General features: G+C 40.9%; 1 protein-coding gene across 1 annotated transcript in view; it reads right to left on the reverse strand.

Annotated features, from left to right (window-relative positions):
• Positions 1–263: 263 nt before the first annotated feature.
• Positions 264–24,930, reverse strand: part of TMIE (transmembrane inner ear) — a 630,053-nt gene continuing 605,386 nt past the window's right edge. The window contains exon 4 of the mRNA XM_069210961.1: positions 264–7,462. Within this exon, the coding sequence (XP_069067062.1) occupies positions 7,122–7,462 (341 nt within the window). The 3' untranslated portion in view covers positions 264–7,121. The remainder of the gene's footprint in view (positions 7,463–24,930) is intronic.

The raw sequence follows: 24,930 nt of genomic DNA on the forward strand, positions 1-24,930 counted from the left end.
GGCTGTGCCTCACACTAATGGGTCACATTGCTTGTGTCACACGAAGAAGCTTTGAGCCTGGGCGTTTTCTCATATAGAAATGTTTTATGAATTCCCTTTTTGTGTCCTACTGTTACAAAGTGTTACGGAAATCGAATCGAATCATCCAATGGTTGTTCGCTGTGCATTAATTTTAATTTTAAAGTATTTTATATATATTTACAACAATTTCTTTAAGCAAAATACTCTGAACAGTATGCATTTTAATTTTTCTTTTTTATTTTAGAGATATATACAGTGACACTTTTCTAATATAAAGCTATTAAATGCAATTAAAAAAATAAGTCATTTAGCCCATAACACAGTACTATAAGTGTGCACAGGTTCTTCCATAACAAAGCAAGCAAACATGTGTTTTGCGATAAATGCAAACGATCTTTTTAGGGACTTGTAGAGGGCCTGGATAAAGATCGTGGCAACGGGATGAACAGACGAATGAAAGATTTAAAAAACATCTTTGCATAGACTGATAAGTACATAATTTCCTTGGGAACACATGTTGCAGACCATCACGTGTTGACAGAGAATTTAATGGTTAGTTACATAAGCCATAACATTCAAGTCAGTTTCTGATTAAAAAACATGTTTACCCAGGCATTATCTCAAGCAAATAACGATTCAAACTGAAAGATAAATTAAACTGAATTAAAGCAATTAGAGAAAGAGTTCATTTTAATTAAAGGATTCCATCTAAACGTAAAGGCACCGGAAATATGTTAAGAACAGTTCGTTATTTATGAAATGAAAAGGAGAAAATAGGCCCAAGAAATGTTAGTAAATAAATTACAGTAATTATTGTAAACAAAACTAATTACCACGGAAGATGTTGCTTCAAGTTCAGGTCTTTTTCTCCATTATAATCATGCTAGTAAATTAGAGCTTTTTAAAACTAGAATTAATTGAACACTTTTCAATTATGTGTTTTAGTCTAGGTAATCAATATTTCAATTGCCAGGCAGATGTGCAATAGTTGTATAATAAGTACTGAATTATGGTAAACATAAATTGAAACCAACTTCAAAAAGAATACAGCTTGATACTAACAAACCCTTATTTGACACCTGCAATTCAGAGTATAGTAAAAGTTTAATTTATTTTTTAATATATTTCGTTACTGCATTGTTCTCTTTATCAACGAATTAAGGGAAGCTCTTCTAAGGGCTGTAATTTTCTGGAGGGATGATATATGTGTGTCAACGTTTCCTAATTCAAAGGTGTTACGTCACGTCAGTTAATTATGATTCTAATACATACGATTTACAAGACATAAGTGGTTTGAGTATTATGATTCAATAATAATTTCATATATTAACGAAAAGCTCAATCTGTTGTATGGCTCACTTTTGTTTTGCCAGAAGTCATCAACTCCATTTTTTGAACATGACTCGTGGATGCCTATTATATATGTGAAGTCCATATTATTTGGCATTGTCCATTCTGAGGAAATGACAGTCATGAATGGCGACCACTGGGCAGCACAGGAGAAGTCAACGGGAGAACGATTTGGCTGGAGACTAAACTGGAACCACAACATCGAGATGAAAACGATAAAGGTATGAAGAAACATCATTCCTGAGTGATTCAGTAAGGAAATTAAGTAGGCAGAGTTCAGAATCCAGGTGGAGATAAATGCGTTTCTAAATATGTAATTTGATTTCACTGTTAAGTTGGGGATCCTGTTATCTATTATTTGAGACTAATTGCATGAAACATCAGGGGCTATAGATGGAGTTTTCTTCAACACATCATTGGTGGGAAATGCTAAATCTGACTCGAAGACACTTTTGAATAGTTCACCTTATTTTGGGATCCAATTAAGTATCATTTGGAGGACTATTAACAGAATTTACTAAATGTGCTTAAGGACATATTTGTGATGTCCATAAAGAGCAAACAATTGTCCTATGTCTTTTTACCTGTTCGAGAGATATCTTTGGACTTTACGTGTTCCATTTTTCAGAAATTGATGGGCATAATAAGGGCAATTGTGAATCTTTTTAAGTAAAGCATTAGGGCATCATGGGTTATTCTAAAGGGTCATCGGCTCCAATCAGGGTACATTCAAAGACCACATTAAAAAACACAATTTGGCTTAAAAGAACTGCTTTACCAACACCTAATGTGAATTTAGATTTTTGGTTTCAAAATAGGACCAGTTTTAAGCACAATCTGACTACATTTTGGAGCATTAGCAATGCATAACGATAATTAATTGTCACTTTGCGTGGACATGGTGATTAGTAGGAAGACTAATAGCAGACCTGCTTTGAATACCTGAGGAAAAGAAAGATATGTTAAATTGAAGGCCTGCTGGGGGCACCTGGAAGATAGCAATGGCTTTAATTTGGGGAACATTTAGGTTAGCATTGGGAATGTGTTCATTTTCTAAGAATGGACATTTGAATGCCCATCTAAACGAGTTTCACCTGCTACTATGTGGAAAGGTGTAGTATCCCAAGTAGGTACATATTGAGCACAAATTAATGACTTGTTCAAATTTACAAGTTGAAGATCACAGGGTGCAGAGGAAGCGCTGACCAGTTGAAACATATATGTTTATCACAGTTAGTTTAGGGAAAAGGAAGGGTAACATTTCTAAATTAAGGACTTAGGACGTAAGTACCAAATGCCCTAAGGCTTATCAGTAGTCTGCTTAACAAGCAGGCATTGTGGGCAAGTAGTCGTCTTTAAGATACCTCTGCAACAAAACTAAACATAAAATATTTTGTTTAATGGTCGAGCTTACTTCTGTTCACAGTTTCTTTTTTAAGACCCACAAAGCCACACATAAGGACAGCCTAGTAAAGTCAGCAGAAATGCATAAGGAACTATTTTAGTGTGCCCAAAGCTCCTTCTTCACAATAGATTAAAACTGCTTGGATAATCTTTTGTTGACATCTGAATTGCATATTTAGCCCCTGGAACTGTATTGTGAGTGGTTTCAGTGTCTTCAATGTGGTAGTGAAAATGCGTAATTCTGAACTGCAACCACAAAGATTAAATGATCTGATTCCACAGATCATATGTCATTGTTTGCCCAGAACTATAAAAACAAGATTGTCTTTGTGGATTGGGAACCAGAATAACCAGAATAACAATGTTACAAAATGAGTTGATGCATTGCTGAACGTGAGTTTGACGCAATTTTTGAAAGGTGTTCAATTGCACTATCAACCTTGATCGGCTGAAATAACTTGTGAGGGACCACAGAATTCATGCATTAAGAACCTTCCAGTGTTGGAACTGGAAAATGTTTACTCTGGGATCCTAACACTTTGTGGCAAAAAGAGGCAGAGATATTAGGAGTGCCATCAAGAGGGGTAGAGTCAATGACAGACAAACTAAGCCTTATTTGTGAAATAGGCAATGAGGAAAAATGTGACAGTAAAGCTGATCTGCTTTACCTAATTTTTGAGATACACCTGAATTTTAAGATTGTTGCCGACGTTCAGCGACTGTCAAAGATAGAGGCCTCCAATGTTGTGGTGACATTGGAAACTCTGGTACTATTCCTAGTATATGTGTCCTTCTCCTGTGCCACCTCCTCCTGGTCCTTATGTTCTTGGTCCTTTTCCTCAATCTCCTCGTATTCCATGTGGTCCTCCTCCAATTTATGGTCCTCCTCCTGATTCTGTTCCTCAACATCCTGACCTGATGGCTTCCTATGAGACTGGACCTGATCTGGTCCTCATGTTACAGTTTCTCCTATTCCTCATCATCGTCTCTATTATTACCCTATTGCTCATTTTCCTTATTTTGCTTCAGGACCTCCTTCTCTTCCTCCTACTCCTGGTATTCCCATCCTGGTCCAACTCTTCAACCTCATTGTCTTCTCCTCTTGGACCTACTCCTTGTTCAGGACCCCTCCTCATCCTCCTGGTTTTGGTTTGTCTCGTCGTACTCCTCCACCTTTTCAACCTCCACCTGGTCCTAGCCATACCCCTCAGCTTCCTGATCTTCCTCATCCTGGTCCTAATTTGGGTCCTGATCCTGAACTGGCCCTAAAGGTGTTCATGGTCCGGGTAAATCTTTTCATGACATTCTGTTCTTCATCACCTCCAGTGTCTATTATGTTCCAGGTCCTTCTAATCCCACTCCTGGCTCTCCTGTTCCTAGACCATTCTGTTCCTGCTGTTTCTGTTCCCAATTCTTGTGGCTCTTCTTGTCCTGATTTTTCTGGTCCCTGTTTTTCTACCCCCTCCAGTTGTGGTTCTCCTTGCGCTGTTCCTCCTAATCCAAGTCCTCCAGATCTTGGCCCTGACACTGCTCCTAGCTCTCCTAAACATGGTCCTGTCTTGCCCCCCTTGTTCATCTGGTCCTCCCAGTCCTAATCCTCCTATTGATGGTTTTCATGGTGTAAGTTCTACTAGTTCTAGTCCTTCTGGCCCAGATTCCACTAGTCTTCCTGGTCATGATCCTGATCCTCTTCATCCTCCTGGAATGGGAGACAATGCTGTAGGTAATTCGGGTCCTCTTTCCCTGTTCCTAATCCTCCTGGTCTTACGGACTTTGTCCTCTTGATGCTCCTAGTCCTTTTCTTCATAGTCTTTGCTCTGCTTGTCTCCTTGATTCTGGTCCTGTTTGTCGAAATCTCCCTGATTCTCCTGGAACCTCCTGCTGGTAATCCTTCTCTCTTCCACCAGATCAGACAGGTACTACCTGCAAGCAGTCGACTCAGATTTTTGATTATGCTTTGACAGCTGGGCTATGGAGGATTGACAAAAAGATCCTAGTAGGACCCTTCTTCACAACGTTTTTTTTTCTTTGTTGGTGCTCGACTCTGTTAGAACTGTAGTTAAGACATTTACTGCAGAAATATATGTGTAGCAAAAAAGTTTCTGGGCATACTAATATTACGTTTACTCCGGGTTTTGATACACTTGCTGAAGAGAGATGTCTTTGGTCACAGAAAAATAGAACCACTAGTGGCCCCTCCAAACTCACCCCTCCTTTCCTTTGCTGGTGTGAGCACTGAAAGGATCTTCTCACTGAAAACACCTAGGTTAGGCCATCTGCTATGGAAATATCCATATGCAACATGTTTCAGGATGTAAGTTGTGGCACATTAACCCTCCTGGTTAATGCAGTTGATGGAGAGATAAGCACCATATCAGGTCACAGATTTGAAGCATAAAAAAAAACACTAAGGGTTAATGTGTCTTCTTCAGAGTACGTTTCATGTAGCTCACAGATTTCTGTTTTACATAAGGTTACTCAGTGGATTTGTGGTCTTGTTGAAGAGATTGCTTTGTTACCTTAAAGTCACAAATTGCAATCCATGTAAAAGAGCTGAATGAATAACCTGAGCCTTTTCATTTAATTCATAGGAACTGTGTACTCTTCATGATATGCTTCAACATATCACAATGTAAACTGCAAGACCATTGTTTGAAACATTGATGGATTTAAACAAATCTTGTTAATGGTTGATAAAATGGCTCTAATTAGGTGGATATTACCAAATCCTTGTTATTAAGTGCCAAAAATCAGTTTGTATTGTGGGCTATATCAATGAAAATTGAGCGTGCTAATTAAAAAAAAAAAAAGATATATCTGGCATTCATACAGAAAATGCACAGACCATCATATATTTTACACATGCTGAGAATGGGATAGCCTAAAAAAGATTCAAATCATAGTTTATTTCAGAAACTTGGAACTGACATGCTGACAGTATGCTGGCTTCTCCTCATTGGCCAGGCATGAGGCTCAAACTGTGCTTCATATGGGCTCCTGCTGCTTCCACCCAGGACTTTTAAAAAGAAGATGATTGTCTATTTGCGTTTGATTCCCTCCCTCCCTCCTTTGAAGGTCACAAGGGACACAGACAGTGAATGTGTCCTGCTTCTGCTGTGTCCTGGTGTCATCATACTGCACGGGAAATTGATATGAAGATTTGCTGCGACTGGCCTAGAATCTGGCTCCAGGTCAAGAATAGCTGTCAAATCCAGAATCTGGCTGGATTCCCCTCTATTTCAGCACTGATTCCACAATAACTCTCCTGATGAGCCCTCCACACTGCTGTGACATAGACAGTGGGTGTTCTAAAGTAACTACTTGAATGTGATATATGTTTTGAAGATATATTTATCTGTGGTGACTGCATCATCATAAAATAATTTCTGGCCAGTGTTTTCAGGGAAGGGAGATGCACCAGAACCTCTATGCCACTATCACTTGTTCTTTGGGTCTGTACTCTATGTGTTAATTCAGTGTGATTCTTCTGGTACTGAATACCAAACCAGCAATTTCTCCTTTCTGTATGAGGCACTTTCCTGCTGGACCTTTTTCTACCACCTATGCCTCAAAATGGAAGCTAACATAGAAAGGAGAATTGTGGTACTCTATCCAGCACCAGCAGGTGTGATCCCATCACTGTCCTAGGATGCCAGCTGCTGGAGGGTTTTTAAACATCATACATAAGAGGCTCCAGAAAATTACAAGTTTTGTATTTTATGTGCTTCTTTCCTTTATATTTTACATCATATTTTGTCATTCTGATATTCTTCGACCTGCCATTTCAGCACATTTGCTCTGGCTCTGCAATGTTTTAACATGTTCACCAGGGGTATAATTGTACTTGGTACTGTAGTACACATATACTCTAGCTTCAGTGCTTTAACACTGTGGGTCACCATCCCATCAGTGATGAGTGACCCACCAGTAACAGCCAGCTTAAGAGGATTGCACATTATGGTCCTGCCACTATGTTGCAACCTACATGCGGTTTCTTCTCAGGCAAAACTTTAAACAGAGGTTCCTTAGTGTTTCATTACTTCAAGAACAATGACACCTAGCCTCCCAAATCTCTCATCCTTATATTGGTGTAGCAAGTGGCCAAACACTGTCTAACATCTTCAATGTCGGACATCCTGGTACATAAACTTAGAGGTGTCACCTTTTGCAAGCTTCAAGAGCTCAGCCATGGGGTATTTACCAATACAGATATTGTCTGTTACTCAAATATTCCAGGAACAGTAACCAACAAAATGCAAAAGTTAGTGCCCTTTTATGCGTCCCGAGATTGTGACTGCCAGTGCTCAGATCAATAACAAAAGAAACGTCCTTCTTTAGTTGACAGATCACTTCTTGGCATGTGTTTTTTTGGCTGCTGGCTTGCCACTGCCTCCACCTTTTCCTTCCGTCTTTGTGCTGCTTCCTGACTTTTCTCCAGCAGTTTCCTTTCCTCCCTTCTTTCCAGCTCCTTCTTTGTCTGCATTTCCCTTCCCTCCATCTTTCTTTTTGGCGCCTTCTTTATCCTCTTTTGCATCTTTGACATCTTTGCCCTCCTTTCCCTCTTTCTTGCCTTCTTTTTCTCCTTCCTTCTTCTTGGCACCCTTGGCCCCTTCTTTCTTGCCATCTGCTCCATCCACTTTCCCAGAGACCGTGGACACTTCCGTTTTCTTAGGTTCCGCTTTCTGTGCTGCAGAAATAAATAAGGCAAAAGTTAATCCACGCGATCCTCCGTGTTCGACATCTCAACTATTTGCTTTGGATTTTGGGTTAAAAAAGGTAACTATCGTCCTTGGGTAAAACCGGATTCAGTTTGGTAGAACGCTTCTGTATAATCGCTGAATATAAACATTTGACAATTAAAGAAGGAAATTTGATCATATTAGACGCACGCTATGTTCTTTGTTTCATTGTGTTACTCATTTAAAATGTACCTGCAAATCTGACATCTCTGCCGCTTTCTGTCTCCTAATTGCATTCTCATTTCAATTTCAAAACACTGCATGTGGCTGATAAACTGTTTCTGGGGAAAATGACATTTTTCCACTGTGCAGAAGCTCGAAGAGAGGATTGCTATTTATCAGACCAAAAAAAGTTTAATTGGATTTGTAAAACTATATTCACCAAACTGGCCCTTGAACAAACACCCAGGCTAAACTATACATTTTTATCGCAGACATTTATTGGTATTACACGGAGGAAGACTACCGAAACACCGTGAAATCATTCAATATATATTAATACTCTAATGCAGTGGTTCCCAACCTGTGGTTCGGGAACCCACAGGGGTAGTGACATTCCCAGGGGGTCCGCAGGCTTGGGCCTGGAGGAAATCACTTCTCCAGCTGGGGCCTCTGACAAACACCTCTATGTTTTTATATTTATTACTTCCTTTGTTCAGCAGTTTTAAAAGCACTGCAATGATACTTGTACAGCAAAAAATAAAAGCCTCAAGAGAACCCCAGTGATTAATGTACCTGCTGGAGAGGAATGAGAGTTTTGGGCAGTGGCAGTTTTGACTCAAAGGTAGCACAGATGGTTAATATGCCTGCTGCAAAGAATGTGTATCATGCAAATAACAGTACTTTATGTGCATTGCACAGTGGGTTACTGCTTTTGTATCAGAGTTTCTTTTTTTGTGTTCAAATCATGTTTATTGGTATATTGAGCGAACCCATCAGTTAATTAACATTGGGACTAGAGGATACACACTGTTAGGAATGTCTTGGGTAACTCAAATTATCCATATACAGACAGTATACCAGTTATCCATAGAAGGAACAGGGCTGCATGCGGTTGATTCCTACACACATATTATTCTAGATTGGCCAACCATTGATGATACTTGTTTTTGTACAAGTTAATGAAAATTATACATGAGGGGCTGTGTATCCGTCAGAGAACAGGGAATGAAGCAAACCTGGGAAAGGAAATCAGGAAGGAAGTGGTGGGGCAGTGGTAAGTATGAGTAAATAGCTATGACTAGCATGGTTGTGCTCCTGGGGTGTGAATGTACAAAAACAGTAGTAGAACCACTAGGTTTGTTTTACTTCTTTTTCCATAAAGTGGTCTAATGTTCGCCATATATTGTTTGAGGTCTTGTGATGATGTGGGGATGACTCGATTAGCGTATTCGCTCCTCTTAGGTATGTTACCCATGCCCACCATGTATGAGGGGAAATATGATTTAGAGATTTCCAGTCTCCTAATATAACTTTGATTGCAATGGATACAAGGAGATCTAGCAACGCCATGTCGTTCTCATCAAGATTGGGTATATCCAAGATACTCCAAGGGCATAATATAATTAGTGGGGAATTTAGGATTATTGAAGTCTGAAACAAGGAGTTGATTAGGTTTGAGATATATGACCAAAAGAGGGATCAATGAGGACATTGGAAAAACATATGCTCGTAGGATCCAGGTGGTGTTTCACAGTTCCAACATTTGTCACTGTCTCTGAGACCCATCTTGTACAGCCTAGACGGAGTCCAGTGAAGGAAGTGTAAGGCAAAAAAAATAGATTGGGTCAGCAAGGGGGCAACTCTATTTCAAAGAGTGTTTTTCCCTATATTAATCCAGTTCTCATCAGAGATCTTTATTAGGTCAAATCTCCCTAAATGTTTAGACCATTTAGAACAAAGAGATGATTTGTTTCATGAAGTGGGTGCTACAAGAGCTGTGTATATTTTGGAGCAAATATGTCCAGAGTAATGCCATAGTTTTAGTCACTGGCAGATGGTTGCATTTGTAGCTCAATCTAGTTTGGAGAGTTTAGCTTTTCATTTCAGAAAGCTATAAAAGTCCACTGGGGGGAGGTTGAATTTCGCAGCTAAAAAAGCAAAGGGTATAGATTCTCCATTGTCATCATATAGGTCCCGAACAATGTGGATGTTTTTTGAGCTCCATGAATGGTGTAATTCTTGTGTAGTGTCAAGTTTTATTCTGGGCTTGTGCCACAGCAAAGCCATTAAGAATCTAGGTAGTGAAGATTATGACAGTTTATCTAACTTTTTGATGGTGGTAGCGGTGTCAATAAATATCTCTTGCGATAGAAGGGGTCTGAACTTTTTCTTAGACAGGTATGCTGCGGTGAGAAGGGTGAACAAAAGGAATTCTCAATTTGAAGCCATCTAGGGTGGTCAGGCAGATTTTTAAGTAACCAATTAGCACCCTGTGATGCCAGGAAAGCCATTTGATATAATTTCCAGTTTGGTAGTCTGCAACCCCCTTCGTGAGTGTTTTTTCTTAAGGCCTTAAAGAAGATTCTGGCCCTTTTTTCCCTTCCGTAGAAAAGAGGACGTTAGCTTATCTATATTGTGAAAGAAGGAGTGGGAGAGTTGCATTGGTAGCATGGAGGTAGTGAAATTAATAATTGGGGTGACCATCATTTTCAGTGTTTGAATTCTTCCCCACCAGGGTATATGTTTGGGCGACCATGCATCTAATACGTTTTTGACCTTGTTAATAGTTTTACATGAATGTCTAAGTTGTGTTGGTTGCCAATTGAGCCTGAACTTCCTAAGTGTGCAGCAACGCAGAGTGAATTGATGGGGAATACCACAGCCTTTTCAGTCAGAGAAGTCTGATATTATATTGAGTAGCACCGGAACTTCATTCTCTATATCCACTAAGTGTGTAAGTATGCCACCAGCATATGCTGAGGTATTGTAAATGTTACTGCTGAATTTAAAGCATGAGATCCAAGGGGGTGAGTCAATTAGTAAGGGCAAGAGATCTATTGCTAAGAGGACTAATACATGGGATAATGGCAACCCTGTTTCGTGACCTGATGAAGATCAAATGTGGCAGAGAGTTCACCTTTAATCCGAATATTTGCTTTAGGGTTAGCATATAGGGCTATTATCATGTTGATAAAGGATAGCCAAAGTCATGTGCTTCTAGGATAGCATGTAAGAATGGCCAATATACCTTGTCGAAAGCCTTCTCTGTGTCAAGTGCAAATGCAGCAGCCGGCAGAGATTCAAGTTTTGCCTTATCTATGATGTGGCAGAAGGTATGGATGTTATCTCTTGCCATTTTCCCCTTCACAAAGAATGTTTGGGAATTATGTATGAGTTTGAGGATAAGAGATTTAATCCGTTGTGCAGGATTTTTGCAAATATTTTTGCTTCCATATTAAATTAAGTAAGGAAATGGACAATGGGTTTTTGGATGTGTGTGATCCTTGTCTTCTTTTGGGTAACTACAATCATAACTTCCGCCGCGGTTCCTGAAACCTTACAAAACAGCCTATTATATTTTTAAGATGATCGATCAGTGAGGTCTGAAACGTTTTGTATAAGGATATAGGGAATTGTTAGAAATGGGGTCTTTGGTAGGCAGTCAGGTTACCCCCTGTCCAAGCAACGACCCTTGCTCTAGTCAGGGCAAAGGAGAAACATACCAGGTTAACCCCCACTCTCCCTCTTGTTAGCTTGGCACAAGGAGGAGGGCTTATCCCAGAAGCAATGTGTAAAGTATTTGTACCAACACACACAGTAATAAAGTGGAAACACTACAAAATGGACACCAACCCAGTTTAGAATAACAGGCAATATTTATCTAAATCAAACAAGACCAAAACAACAAACATCCAACATACAGAAGTCAAAATATGAATTTTGAAAAGAATAAGAGTCTTACTCCATAGAAAACAATGGAAAAGTTGATTTTGCACAAAGTTCCTGGTTTGTGTCAAATAAAACTGCACGGGAGAGCGTGCGTCGGAAAAGTCAGTGATGCATTGATTCCTTACTCACAATTGACGCTTTGTGTAGTTTTCTTCTCCAGTGGGGTCAGCGATGCATCGATTTTCTCTCTCGCATTAGAGCGATGCGTCAAATTCTGGATGGGGCACCTCGGATCCACGCAGATAACAATAACTTCCAGGAACGATGCATGAGAAATCCAGTCATACGGTGTTAGAAAACCGAGCTGCGTGGAGTTTGCATCGTTATCAGCAGCCACACGTGGGTATTGCGTCGTTACTCAAGTCACTATATGTCACTCTGCCAGCCTTAATTGAGGTGGAGCATTGATTTCAGCTGCGAAGCCGGTGGCACGTCATTTATCAGCCCGGTTGTAGATGGTGGGTCGAAAATTTCCCTGCATGGCGTTCTGTGCGTGGATTTCAGTCCTTATTCTGCCTACTTCACCATTCAAGGGCACCACTTGGCAGGGCAGGAGTCTCTGCAGAGAGTCCAGGTGCTTGCAGAGGAAGTCTTTGATGGCCCTGAGACTTCAAAACAGGAGGCAAGCTCACTTCAAGCCCTTGGAGATTCTTCGCAAGCAGTAATGCACAACAAAGTCCAGTCTTTGTCCCCTTTCACAGGCAGAAGCAGCAACTGCAGGATAGACCACCAAAGCACAGTCGCAGGCAGGGGCAGCACTTCTCTTCAGCTCTTCTCCTTGGCAGAGGTTCCTCTTGGATCAGAAGTGATCTAAAGCCTGGGGCTTTGGGTCCACTACTTAAACCCCTTTCTGCCTTTGAAGTAGGCAAACTTCAAAGGAAAGTCTGTGTTGTTCACAAGATCCTGCCTTGCCCAGTCCAGGCCCCAGACACACACCAGGGGGTTGGAGACTGCACTTTGTGAGGCCAGGCACAGTCCACTCAGGGGTAAGCGACCACTAATCCCTCCACTCTAGCCCAGTTGGCTCATCAGGATATGCAGGCTACACCCCAGCTCCCTTTAGAGATTCACAAACAGCCCAACTGTCAAACTGACCCAGACAGGGAATCAACAAACAGGCAGAGTCACAAAATGGCTTAAGTAACAAAATGCTCACTTTCTAAAAGTGGCATTTTCAAACTAACAATCTAAAAAACAAATTCATTAAGAGATGTATTTTTAAGTAGTGAGTTCAGAGACCCTAAGCTCCAAATTTGTATCTGCTCTCAAAGGGAAATTGCACTTTAAGGATATTTAAAAGCCACCCCAATGTTAACCTATGAGAGAGAAAGAGAGGTCTGGCAACAGTGAAAAACTAATTTGGCAGTGTTTCACTGTTAGGAAATGTAAAAAACATGTCCCACCTTTAAAATACACTGCACTCTGCCCATGGGGCTACCTAGGGCCTGCCTTTTGGGGTGTCTTACATGCATAAAAAGGGAAGGTTTAAGCCTGGCAAGTGGGTACACTTGCCAAATCGAATTGGCAGGTTAAAACTGCACACACAGTCACTGCAGTGGCAAGTCTGAGCCATGTTTACAGGTCTACTAATGTTGGTGGCACAACTAGTGCTGCAGGCCCACTAGTAGCATTTGATTTACAGGCCCTTGGCACCTCTAGTGCATTTTACTATGGACCTACTAGTAAATCAGATATACCAATCATGGACAAGCCAATTACAGCTATACATTACATAGGAGCACTTGCACTTTAGCACTGATCAGCTGTGGTAAAGTGCCCAGAGTACCAAAAACAGCAAAAAACTGAATCCAGCACAAAGTCAAAACAAAAGAAGAAGAGGCAAAAAAGACAGGGTAGACCATGTCAAGGATGGCATATGAGATTTCATTAGAGTCAATGAGATTATGAGGGTTTTCCCTGTCTCAGTTAGTTTTTTAATAGGGAGATCCCGAAGAAATGCTTTGCATTCAGATTTCAGACATTGGGTTTTGGGGGTATAGAGATCAGCATAGAAGTTTCTAAAAACATCAAAAATCTCACAAGTTTTGCACTTTAGCACTCGTTTTGGGTGCTTTGATATGAGAAATATTATTAGATGTGTGTCTAAATTTGAGCGTGGCAGCCAGTGTTTTCCCAGCCCTATTTAGAAATAGAAGTCATTTTGATTTTTGAGTTTGAACCCATAGATATGTCCATTTACTAGTGATGGAGTTATATTTGTATTTCAGTTGTTTGATCTCATTCACGTTCTCTATATTTCTTGTTTGCCTGAAAGTAGATTCTTTAGTTTTAATTTCTGAGGCAATCTCTTGGAGAGATGTTTTGTTTTGATCTGATAATTATTATTGGACATACGTTTGATTATTTGTCCTCTCATTGCAAATTTAAATGCATCCCATAGTACTACTGGAGAGGAGACCAAGTGCCTGTTTTCTCTGAAGAAAAAGTTGAACTCCTTTTTGAGGTCCTCTATATCTTCAGGTTTATCAAGAAGTTTTGTATTCATGCGCCAGATTTTATTATTCATCTTAGTTCAAGCTATTAGGATGGACATGGAAACTGCAGCATGATTGGATACTAACATAGGGTGAAGTTCAGAAGATATGGTGTACTGAAGAAGAGAGTCAGAAGCTAAAAGGTAATCAGTATGCGAAAAACTAGAGTGCGAATAGAAGAACGTAAAGTAATTGCTGGTCAGATTGTGGATTGTCCACATGTCCTTGAGTCTGTGTGTTTGGCAAAGCTTGGTCATGTGTTAGTGAGATTTACGGTTCTAAACTGGAAAGCAGAATTGTGATCCAGGATATGATCCATTGAGAGATTAAAATCTCCACCAACAATCAGCTTGGAATTGGGTGGTATATCGGCTAGTATCTTATTTAGCCGAACCCAGAATTCATGATCATCAGCATTCGGTGCATAAATGCTCAATATGTATAGTTCTTGGCGGCCATTGGTTACCCTAGTGAATAGCCATCTCCCTCTATCGTCATGTTCTGATGAAATGACTATCAAACCTTAGCTCTTCAAGATGAGCGTGAGTGTCCCGTTTTTCTTCCCTGCCACTTCAGAGCATAGCACCTCGGTCACCAATACAACAGCGAGTAAGGCCCTGGTGTAGATGTTAATATTTAGGCAACAGGAATCAAGAATCAACATTTAACATAATGGAGAACATATTTATTTAGCAGTTTCTAGTGCTCGACAACGTGATCTTTAGGTTACACAAGCCGGAAAACTATAACGGTGCCCCTCCTAAAGATGTTTAGGCATACAACATCAACCTTATTGTTTTGACAGCAAAAATCTGATATAGTGGTAAGGACAATTTCATATATATTTAGAAAAGGGCATAACTAACAAAGTACTGGAGGGTCCAGTCTTCTGTCTGTAAATCCTAGAAGAACTTTTACCCAGAGTTGATGAAGTAACAAGTAAATAACTTTGGCTTAAGTTTTTAAGACATATCATTGTAGGGCAATTGTAGTAAACATATAAACGAAAGATAGCAACAGCAAAAGGCTATATCAGTAATTGCATGGTGTAGCCTTTCGAGAGATGGGTGGAGTATAGTCCGACGATGCTCTGTTGAAGGATTCAGCTTCCAGTCACGATTTGTTGTACAAAAACCTGGTTAGCTCCGCAGGAACCCAAAAAAAAAATAGTCTGACCTTTTTAGGTAATACTGAGCATGGATGGTCTGGTGAAGGTGAAAGAGATTCCCATCATAAGTCTCTTCCTTGAGGCTAGGAATCCTTTCGGACAGATCACAGTTTCTTTTGCATAGTCTTGAGAGATAGCTATTTTCCGAGTTTGCACATTACCACTTTAATTTTCCTCATCTCTATTAGGATTTGTTCTGTGTATTGTCTGAGCAACTTGAAAATCATAGCTCTCCGTGACGTTAGATTACTTGTTCGCTGTAGTAAGGTGCACATAGGTGATAGTCATTGTCCTTCCGTACTCAGTAGTCAGTAAGGGGGGGCGCATATGGATATTATATGAGCCAGTGTCCGCCTAAGTTATTCCTGCCCTCGGATCAGCCACGTGAGTGTACAGGATCCAGGTATAATAATTCTCACCTCTCGCTCGCATTCGCTTTGCTATTTGTCAAGCTGACATACCTTGTGGGTATCGTGTGCCGGATGACCTTCACAGTAATCGTGGAAAGGTGTATTCATCTTATGTTCTCCAACCTCCTTCACTCCATATCAGCATAACGCAGTGCGCGATGTGGGTCTGCCATCTTGGTTGTGATACGGGAATGCCGAACATATGACATATGACTTATAACCCACAACAAAGGCCCAACACTGGATGCTATAATAACTCAGAAAGAAACACGTACGATTGACAACATTCTCCCTGTCGACTGGTCAGATCATCACATTATTTTATTCCATCTCAACAAAGCATCCCAACACCCAACTTAGACGCAAAAATCTTTCCAATGGAAAATAAACATAAGACAAATTCTAATAGTAATCCTAAAAGAAAGAATTAGCTCACTTCCCCATCCTATAACCTCTCAACAATCGAAATCACCACCCACTACAACAACAGTATCCTCCATACTGGACCAAGTAGTCCCTATGAAACTGAAAAGGGTGAGAAACACACCCTCAAGAGCCTAGTTCAATAAAAATCTAAACACCAAAAGAAGGCAACTGAGAGCAGCTGAAAGACTTTGGAGATTGACCCATCCACAGCACACCATGAGCAACTCAGAAGAGAACGCAGAAACTACAAAAAAACACGTAACGAATGAAAAAAACACATTCTTCCGCAATGTGCTAGATAGAGCCAAAAACCGCCCAAAGGAGCATTTCAACATCATCAAAAAAACTTCCAAACCGCCCTGAATAAACCCTCTGGCCCCCAAAGAATGATGCAACAACTTTGCTAACTTCTTCAACGACAAAATCACAAAGATTGAGCTCTCCCTAGAAACTGACAATCTGCCAGCCACAGAGATTCTTTCTCCCAGAAAGGATAATAACCATCATCACTCAGTTTCCACGGACTCCCTACCATCTATCTCTCCACCAATAAACAACGGATATCATCTTATCCAAGAGCCTACGGCAACTCCCAGAGGCTGGAAGGCCTTCACCTCACTCTCGGAGGTGGACATCTCTGCTCTATCTGCTACATCCAAACCATCCTCTCACCTGGCAGACTCCCTCCCAACCTCCCTGGCAAAAAAACTCAACCGGGCTCTTACCCCCATCTGGACCAAGATCATCAACAGCTCCCTGCAGACCAGCGTGATACCAGACTGCCTCAAGCTCGGTCAAGTCACGCCAATGCTAAAAAAAACGGGAGCAGACCTGAATGACTTCAACACCTTCAGACCAGTCTCTTCCTTGTCAAAATTCTAGAGAGGTGTGTCTCTCTCAGCTAAACCAACACATAAACAACAACGACCTTCTGAACCCACTTCAATCTGGATTTCAAAAAGGATGCAGCACAGAAACAGTGATTCTAAACATAGTAGAGGACCTTCCTAAATCTCTAGATACCAACCGATGCTGCTTGCTCATTCTCCCAGACCTATCGGTGGCCTTTGATACGATCAACCACAAGCTTCTACTGGACTCCCTCCAAAAAAGGATTGGCGTAGAAGGAGTGGTCCTATGCTTGTTCTCATCTTTTCTACAGAACCGCTCTCAACATGACCTCTGACACAACTGCAATCACCAGAAATGTTCCGCAAAGCTCTGTCCTCTCGCCCACACTTTTCAACTTCTACATGGATCCCCTTACGGTCATTCTCAACCGAGCCAACATCCCCTTCCATCTGTATGCGGATGACACCCAACTTTACATGGAAATATCCTCAATAGAGGACGTACACTGACTAAATGCCACCCTCAAAGAAGTACAACTTTGGCTATCCTACAACAACCTAATATTCAACCAGGACAAGACTGAAATTCTTCTCATACCAAAAGCAAAGCAGCTCCACCAGATACAAGAATGGATAAAATCCATAGACGCTCTTAAATGCAATCTTACTCCAACAGACACTGTCAAGTCCCTAAGAATCACTCTGGGCGCCAACTTGACTATGAAGGATCATATAAAGAATAACGCGAAGAATGCTTTTTCTAACCTGAAACTGCTGAACAAAAACAAACCATTCCTACCGCCAGATGAGCTAAAAAATGCCACTCAAGCACTGGTGCTTTCTAGATTAGACTATGGGAATGCCGTCCTCACTGGCACGGCAAAAGTCCAGCTTGCACCCATGAGATCCACTCTCCATGCAGCGGCCAGAATGGTAACAGGAATAAAAATATATGACCACATCTCCCCTGCCCTGAAAGGACTATAGTGGCTCCCAATCAAAACTCGCTGCAACTTTAGAACCGCCTGTCTAACTCACAAAGCCCTGCACACTGGGAAACCAGCATACCTCACTGCTAAACTCAATATGGCAGGACAGACAAGAAAACTAAGAAGCTCAAACACATTTCTCCTCATCCCACCCAAAGCCCAAAAAGAAAAATCTGGACATGCTCCTTTACATGCAACGCCCCTAAAATCTAATCTGGAACCCATCCCAGTACACATCAGGTCAAACCCCTCCCTCCAGATCTTCCAGAAGCAGCTGAAGGAACTCCTCCTCAACCAACATCTTAGCTAGCGAGTCACCCATCACCCCAAGACCCATCCCCCTCTGCCGCGATTTCTCCACCTCACTCCTGCTTACACTCCAACTTGTATGTTTACGAGAAGCTATACTTGTATATAATTGATGTGTCTAATAACATGTACTGTTGTAAAGCGCTCCTATACCCTTGGGTCATTCCAGCACTATAGAAGGCTCTATTAATAAAAAATAAAAAAATAAAAAAATAAGTATGCACCAGAGCGGATCAGATTAAATCCTTGCCATTAGCGGAGTTGAAACACTAGCTTTTGTGGATCGGCGAATGTCTACTCCACCATTATTTCACTTGAACATGTGGTGGGCTTGCCGGAGCTCAAAGGAGAGACGCCGTCTTGCCTTGTGCCAAACCACACCCTTGTAACAGAGATTCTTTTGTTACTATGCAGTTCATAATTGTAATCTAGCACAGTGAGCTATGAACTGGAATTGAAGAGCTGCATGCAAGCTAGATAGCACGGATTAGAAAGTTGTTTTTTCCCAGTCTTTAATTTTCCTTATTCTGCTAAAACCGGTTTGCTAGTGTAGAAATACATTCTTATTATTAAAGTCAATGCTTACCACTGTATTGTGTGTTGAATCCTGAGTTTGTGCTTCTCCAGACCAAGCACTTAAAAAAAATGCCTAACAGTGTGGATGACATGTGAATCCTACACCTTGTAGCCCCATGCAAAATGATCTGACACCATACAGTGGTATGAGAGGTGTTATAAAACAAATGAATTACATGTGATAGAGAGGCTAAAGAGAGATGAGAGCCCCTCATGGTTTCCACACCACATATTTATGTGAAAAAGCTTTCTCAGATCTTAGGTACCTGAAAAATAAAAACAGAAATCACTCTGGAAATGTAGAATCTGACCTAAGAATTCACCTTTCCTAAATAAAACCAGACATTGACAAGTTAGTTGCTGAGGTGACAAGCAAGCCTTCCCAGTAAAATGTTTTGATTTTTGCATATTGTTTTCAATATAAAAAAATCATATCTTCAGAAGTTTGAGTATTTGTTTGGTGTGTACTTGTTATATTTTTTGTGACATACTGTTTTAAGGTTTGAAATATAAATCATACAAATAGCTTGGGGGTACCTGGCTTCCAGTAATGATTCAGTGGGGGTCTTCAGGAGTCAAAATGTTGGGAACCGCTGCTCTAATGTAATGTCAAGTACAAATGTTAAGATGAAGTCAAACATCCAAAAATTAAAAACTAAGAATCATGCAGCTTTTTTAACATATTTGCATTTGATAACATTAGTAATCAAGTGTGTTTCCAGGAGCGATCGACTGTGAAATTACATTCCAGTAATGGAGTAATGATTGCACGCTAGCAACACAGGAAAACCAGTCTGTGTCAAACATTACTTCATTTCAGCAAGTTGTTGCGTAGTTAGTGACTGCACATTTGGGTTCACACTACAGATTGCTGTGTGTGCATATTTTGCAAGCTGTCATGGGTGATTAATGTTAACAAAATAAGGTAAATTAACTGTGGAATGCCACCAGTTCATCGTCTACATCATTGGGGTTTCCAACCAACAGTTGTTTAGATTTTTTCACTGCAAAATTACAGTTAACAGCTGAGGGATGGTTCTAGCTCAAACTTGTAAAACTAGTTATATTCACCAATTCACACTACACACAAAGACAGGATCAATTGTATCTCTCGCTTATATATACAGTACTTGAATTGTAAAACAAATAAGTGCCAGGGCCCTTGACAAGCAGCTACTGTAGCGTGCACCAACTCATTGCCCCCACTAAAACGGCCAATGATAGTACTGTAACAACTAACCATTATACTCATACAAGTGTGACAATTCAGACTTTACACATACATTAAAAATTACTAATGCATGCCACTCAAGCTATTATTATGCATTTGGGTGGAAGGTATTAGTGATTTTAATGTATATTTAATAATTAAGCAACTGTTGTGCTTTTCACAAAATTATACAAACATTGCCACCATGTGGCAGGCTGTCATAAGAGCCGGTGTTAACAATAAAGAGCCGGTGCCATGCACTGGAAACCACCAGCTCAAATTAAGCTCAAATTAATCTTAAATTAAGCAATGCCTACTAATTTATTTACACAGTTTTCCTTTGGTTTTGATAGCAGGTTAATGCTACATATGTCTGAATTATAACAGTCTTGGTAAGTTACTGCTGGGATCGATCAGACATCCTTCATCTCAGAATCTTTACACACGTACGCGGTTAGAATATTTACCATTAACATTAACAACAAATCAACATGCTCCTGTTCAATTTGGGATGAAATCAAATGCAAAATTAAGAATGATTTTAAATTGTTCTGAGAACCACTGAGTCGTAAGCAGGAACATTTCAGACTCTGTGAGCATAAATGAAAATCAACCTTATTCCCTAATAAATTTGTGCAACAAGACTGGGATTAGTTGTAGTCCCACAAGAGAACCTACAAACATGGATGTTTTTTTCAATGCTTTTAGACATGGGGTGGCACAGGTCCCTTCGAGAAAGTAATTCTAGAGTATTGCCATTAAGGAGTTAGGAATCTGCCATCTGAGTAATACAGCAGGCACTAGAACGCAGCTGATAACAGCCTCATGCATGTATTATTTGTGTACAGGATGTCTAACCATGCATACAAAATATTCTCAGAGCACTTCCTGCCTGACTCTCCTCTCACTGTTCTCACACCGGTGCCATGTGTGCTGGTTTTTGTATTTGTGGACTAGATGGCCTTGCAAACACACACAGGGGTGTTAAAACATGCTGGACCTCTTAGGAATCTGTGAAACAAATACCTACTCTGGGAACCTGACAAAAGATCCACAAGCCCTTGCCAGGGGATTCAAAACTCAAGAAAGAATTTGTGTTCCTCAGAGGCTGCACTGGGGGCTGCAAACATTCCTTGGGACTAAGGGTTGTCCAAAATCTGCATAAGTTTCTTTTACATAATTACACACATTTCAGCATGCATTATGCACATTTATATGAAATAGAAAAGCAGTACTTAGCACAGTATTTTAACACAAAATGTATCCTTGCATCCATGTCAGATGCAAGAATGCATTTTGCATTAAAAAACTGTGAAAAAACACAAGTGCCATGAGCAACAGCAACTCATGTTTGGGTTAATCAAGTTGTTCTACTAATTAGGAATTTCAGGTAAACAGCATAATTAGAAATTTGTGAAATTATACAAGATTAAACTGGTTTAACAGGTATTTTGCCCAGGGTCAACTTTGAGTCCAACAGTACTGCAGCAAAAGTTGCATTATTTTTTAGATTACAATCTTTTGGAACACCCATCTGAAGGAAGCGGTCAGGAAATGCTTTGCCTCTGTCGTTTATCTGGCTGTGGGGTCCAAATCCAAGAGCCCTGTAGTGACAGCCACAACAGTTTTCTGCAAGTGGCTGCCCACCAATTAGATAGTATCAGATCCATGGACTGGCTTTAGGTTCACAGATCAGAAAAAGACGACGGGAGAAGAAAGTTCTGACATTGCAGCCAGATGTTATATTTTGGAGCTGAAAATCGTCCACCAATCAAGGTTCATTTAGCATCCATGAAAAAACTGGTTTTGATATCTCTAACTAACTGGCAAGTCACATTAATTTCAAGCACTGACGAAACAAGTTTTTAATGCCAATTTATTAAAGAACAAAAACCTACTAAACCGATTTATACCAATCCAAGTAAAGGTACTTCCTTGAATAAATATTTACTTTCATGCTATTTCTGGTGTAAACATGTAAATCCATTTTTTTAGAGGAGAGCAAAGGTTCATATAAGAGTAAAAATGTGAAAAATTACTTTTTCAATACTCCCTTTTTTAGCCCCACTTGCAAGGTCTTCACAAAACTTGCAGTGCTGAAACCAAACAGGATGATATAATATTTTGAAAGGTTTCATGCCAATTTGTTGAACAGCTTCACAGTCCATAAGAAAACAAAACAATACTTTTCAGAGAAAGATCAGACCAACACTAACTGCATGGACACTACTGATGTTGATACCTATGTGTGTGTATATATATATATATATATATATATATATATATATATATATATATATATATATATTCGACCTGGTGTCCTTGGTGTGGTTTCCCCCATCTTGTTTGCCTCTGCTTCCCATGTTTTGACTGTGTGCTGGACTCTGTTTTTGCTGTTTTTGGTACTGTGGCACTTTACCACTGCTGACCAGTGTTAAAGTGCAAGTGCTCCTATGTAAAGTGTATGTGTAATTGACTTTTCCATTGGCATATTTGATTTACTAGCAATTCCCTAGTAAAGTGCACTAGAGATGCCCAGGGTCTGTAAAATGCTACTAGTGGGCCTTCAGCACTGGTTGTGCCACCCACAAGGGTAGCCCTGTAAACGTGTCTCAGACCTCCCATTGCAGTGTCTGTGTGTGCAGTTTTAAACTGCCAATTCGACCTGGCAAGTGTACCCACTTGCCAGGCCCAAACCTTCCCTTTTTATACATGTAAAGAACCCCTATAAGGTAGGCCCTAGGTTGCCCCAGGGGCAGAGTGCAGTGTAAGTTAAAGGTGGGACATGTACTGATGTGTTTTACATTTACTAACAGTGAAATGCTGCCAAATTCAGTTTTCACTGTTGCAAGGCCTATCTCTCTCATAGGTTAACATGGGGGCTGCTTTTAAATAGCCTTAAAATGTACTTTCCCTTTGAGAGCAGATAGAAATGTGGAGGTTGGGGTCTCTGAACTCACAATTTAAAAATACATCTTTTAGTGAAGTTGGTTTTTAGATTGTTAGTTTGAAAATGCCACTTTTAGATAGTAGGCTTTTTCTTGCTTAAACCATTATGTGACTCCACCTGTTTGTGGATTCCCTGTCTGGGTCAGACTAACAGTTGGGCTGTTTGTGAATTTCCTATCGACAGTGATACAAAGGGAGTTGGGATGTAGCCTGCATACCCTGATGAGCCAACTGGCTAGAGTGGAGGGAGGAGTGGTCACTTACACCTGAATGGGCGGTGCCTGCCATAATACAATGCATTCTCCAGCCCTCTGGTGTGTGTCAGGGGCCTAGCCTGGGCAAGGCTGGATCTTGTAAACAATGGAGACTTTCCTTTGAAGATTGCCTACTTCAAAAGCAGAAAGGGGTATAAGTAGTGAACCCAAAACCCCAGGCTTTAGATTTCTTCTGGAACCAAGAGGAACCTCTGCCAAGGAGAAGAGCTGAAGAGCTGAGAAGTGCTGCCCCTGCCTGTGACTGTGCTTTGTTGGGGTATCCTGCAGGTGCTCCTTCTGCCTTTGAAAGGGGACAAAGACTGGACTTTGTTGTGCATTCCTGCTTGAGAAGAATTTCCAAGGACTTGAACTGAGCTTGCCTCCTGTTTTGAAGTCTCAGGGCCATCAAAGACTTCATCTGCCAGCACCTGGACTTTCTGCTGAGACTCCTGCCAAGTGGTGCTCTATCCAGACTAACAGTTGGGCTGTTTGTGAATTTCCTCTCGACAGTGATACAAAGGTAGTTGGGATGTAGCCTGCATACCCTGATGAGCCAACTGGCTAGAGTGGAGGGAGGAGTGGTCACTTACACCTGAATGGGTGGTGCCTGCCATAATACAATGCATTCTCCAGCCCTCTGGTGTGTGTCAGGGGCCTAGCCTGGGCAAGGCTGGATCTTGTAAACAATGGAGACTTTCCTTTGAAGATTGCCTACTTCAAAAGCAGAAAGGGGTATAAGTAGTGAACCCAAAACCCCAGGCTTTAGATTTCTTCTGGAACCAAGAGGAACCTCTGCCAAGGAGAAGAGCTGAAGAGCTGAGAAGTGCTGCCCCTGCCTGTGACTGTGCTTTGTTGGGGTATCCTGCAGTTGCTCCTTCTGCCTTTGAAAGGGGACAAAGACTTGACTTTGTTGTGCATTCCTGCTTGAGAAGAATTTCCAAGGACTTGAACTGAGCTTGCCTCCTGTTTTGAAGTCTCAGGGCCATCAAAGACTTCATCTGCCAGCACCTGGACTTTCTGCTGAGACTCCTGCCAAGTGGTGCTCTATCCAGTCCCTGGGCCCTTGAAAGGGGAAGTTGGCAGAACCAGGACTGAAATCAATGCACAGATCACTGTGCGTGGAAATTTTTGAAGCACCATCAGCAACACAGCTGAAAAAAGACACAACACCCGCTTCGCAGCTGAAATCGACGCTCCACCTGTATCGCAGCTGGGAGATTGACGCATCACAGCTGGAGAAACAACGCAACACCCCTTGTGGCTGCTGATAACAACGCAAACATGGTTTTCTAACACTGTGTGACCGGATTTTTCATGCATCGTCGCTGGGTGTCAAAGTCATCGTGAACCTGGGCGGATCTGAGGTGCCCTGCCAGGGAATCAACGCATCGCTCTTGTGGGAGAGAAAAACAATCCATTGCCAACCAGAGAAGAAATGACGTACGGCCTCACTTGCGAGTAAGGAATCGACGTATTGTTGTCTTTTCTGATGCACGCTCACCTGTGCGGCTTTATCTTTGACACAAACCAGGTGCTTTGTGTAAAATCAATGTTTCCATTGTTTTCTATGGAGTAAGATTCTTATTCTTTGGAAAAATCATATCTTGACTTGTGTATGTTGTATTTTTGTAGTTTTGGTCTTGTTTGATTTAGATAAGTATTGCCTATTTTTCAAAACTGGTGTGGTGTCTGTTTTCTAGTGTTTTCACTGTATTACACTATGTGTTGGTACAAATACTTTACACATTGCCTGTGAGATAAGCCTGACAGCTTTTGCTAAGCTACCAAGGGGGTGAGCAGGGGTTATCTTGAGTGTGCACCTTCATTGCCCTGACAAGAGTGAGGGTCAATGCTTGGACAGAGTGCAAACTGACTGCCAACCAGAGAC

Source organism: Pleurodeles waltl, chromosome 10 (assembly GCF_031143425.1).
Source record: "Pleurodeles waltl isolate 20211129_DDA chromosome 10, aPleWal1.hap1.20221129, whole genome shotgun sequence".
NCBI lineage: Eukaryota > Metazoa > Chordata > Amphibia > Caudata > Salamandridae > Pleurodeles > Pleurodeles waltl.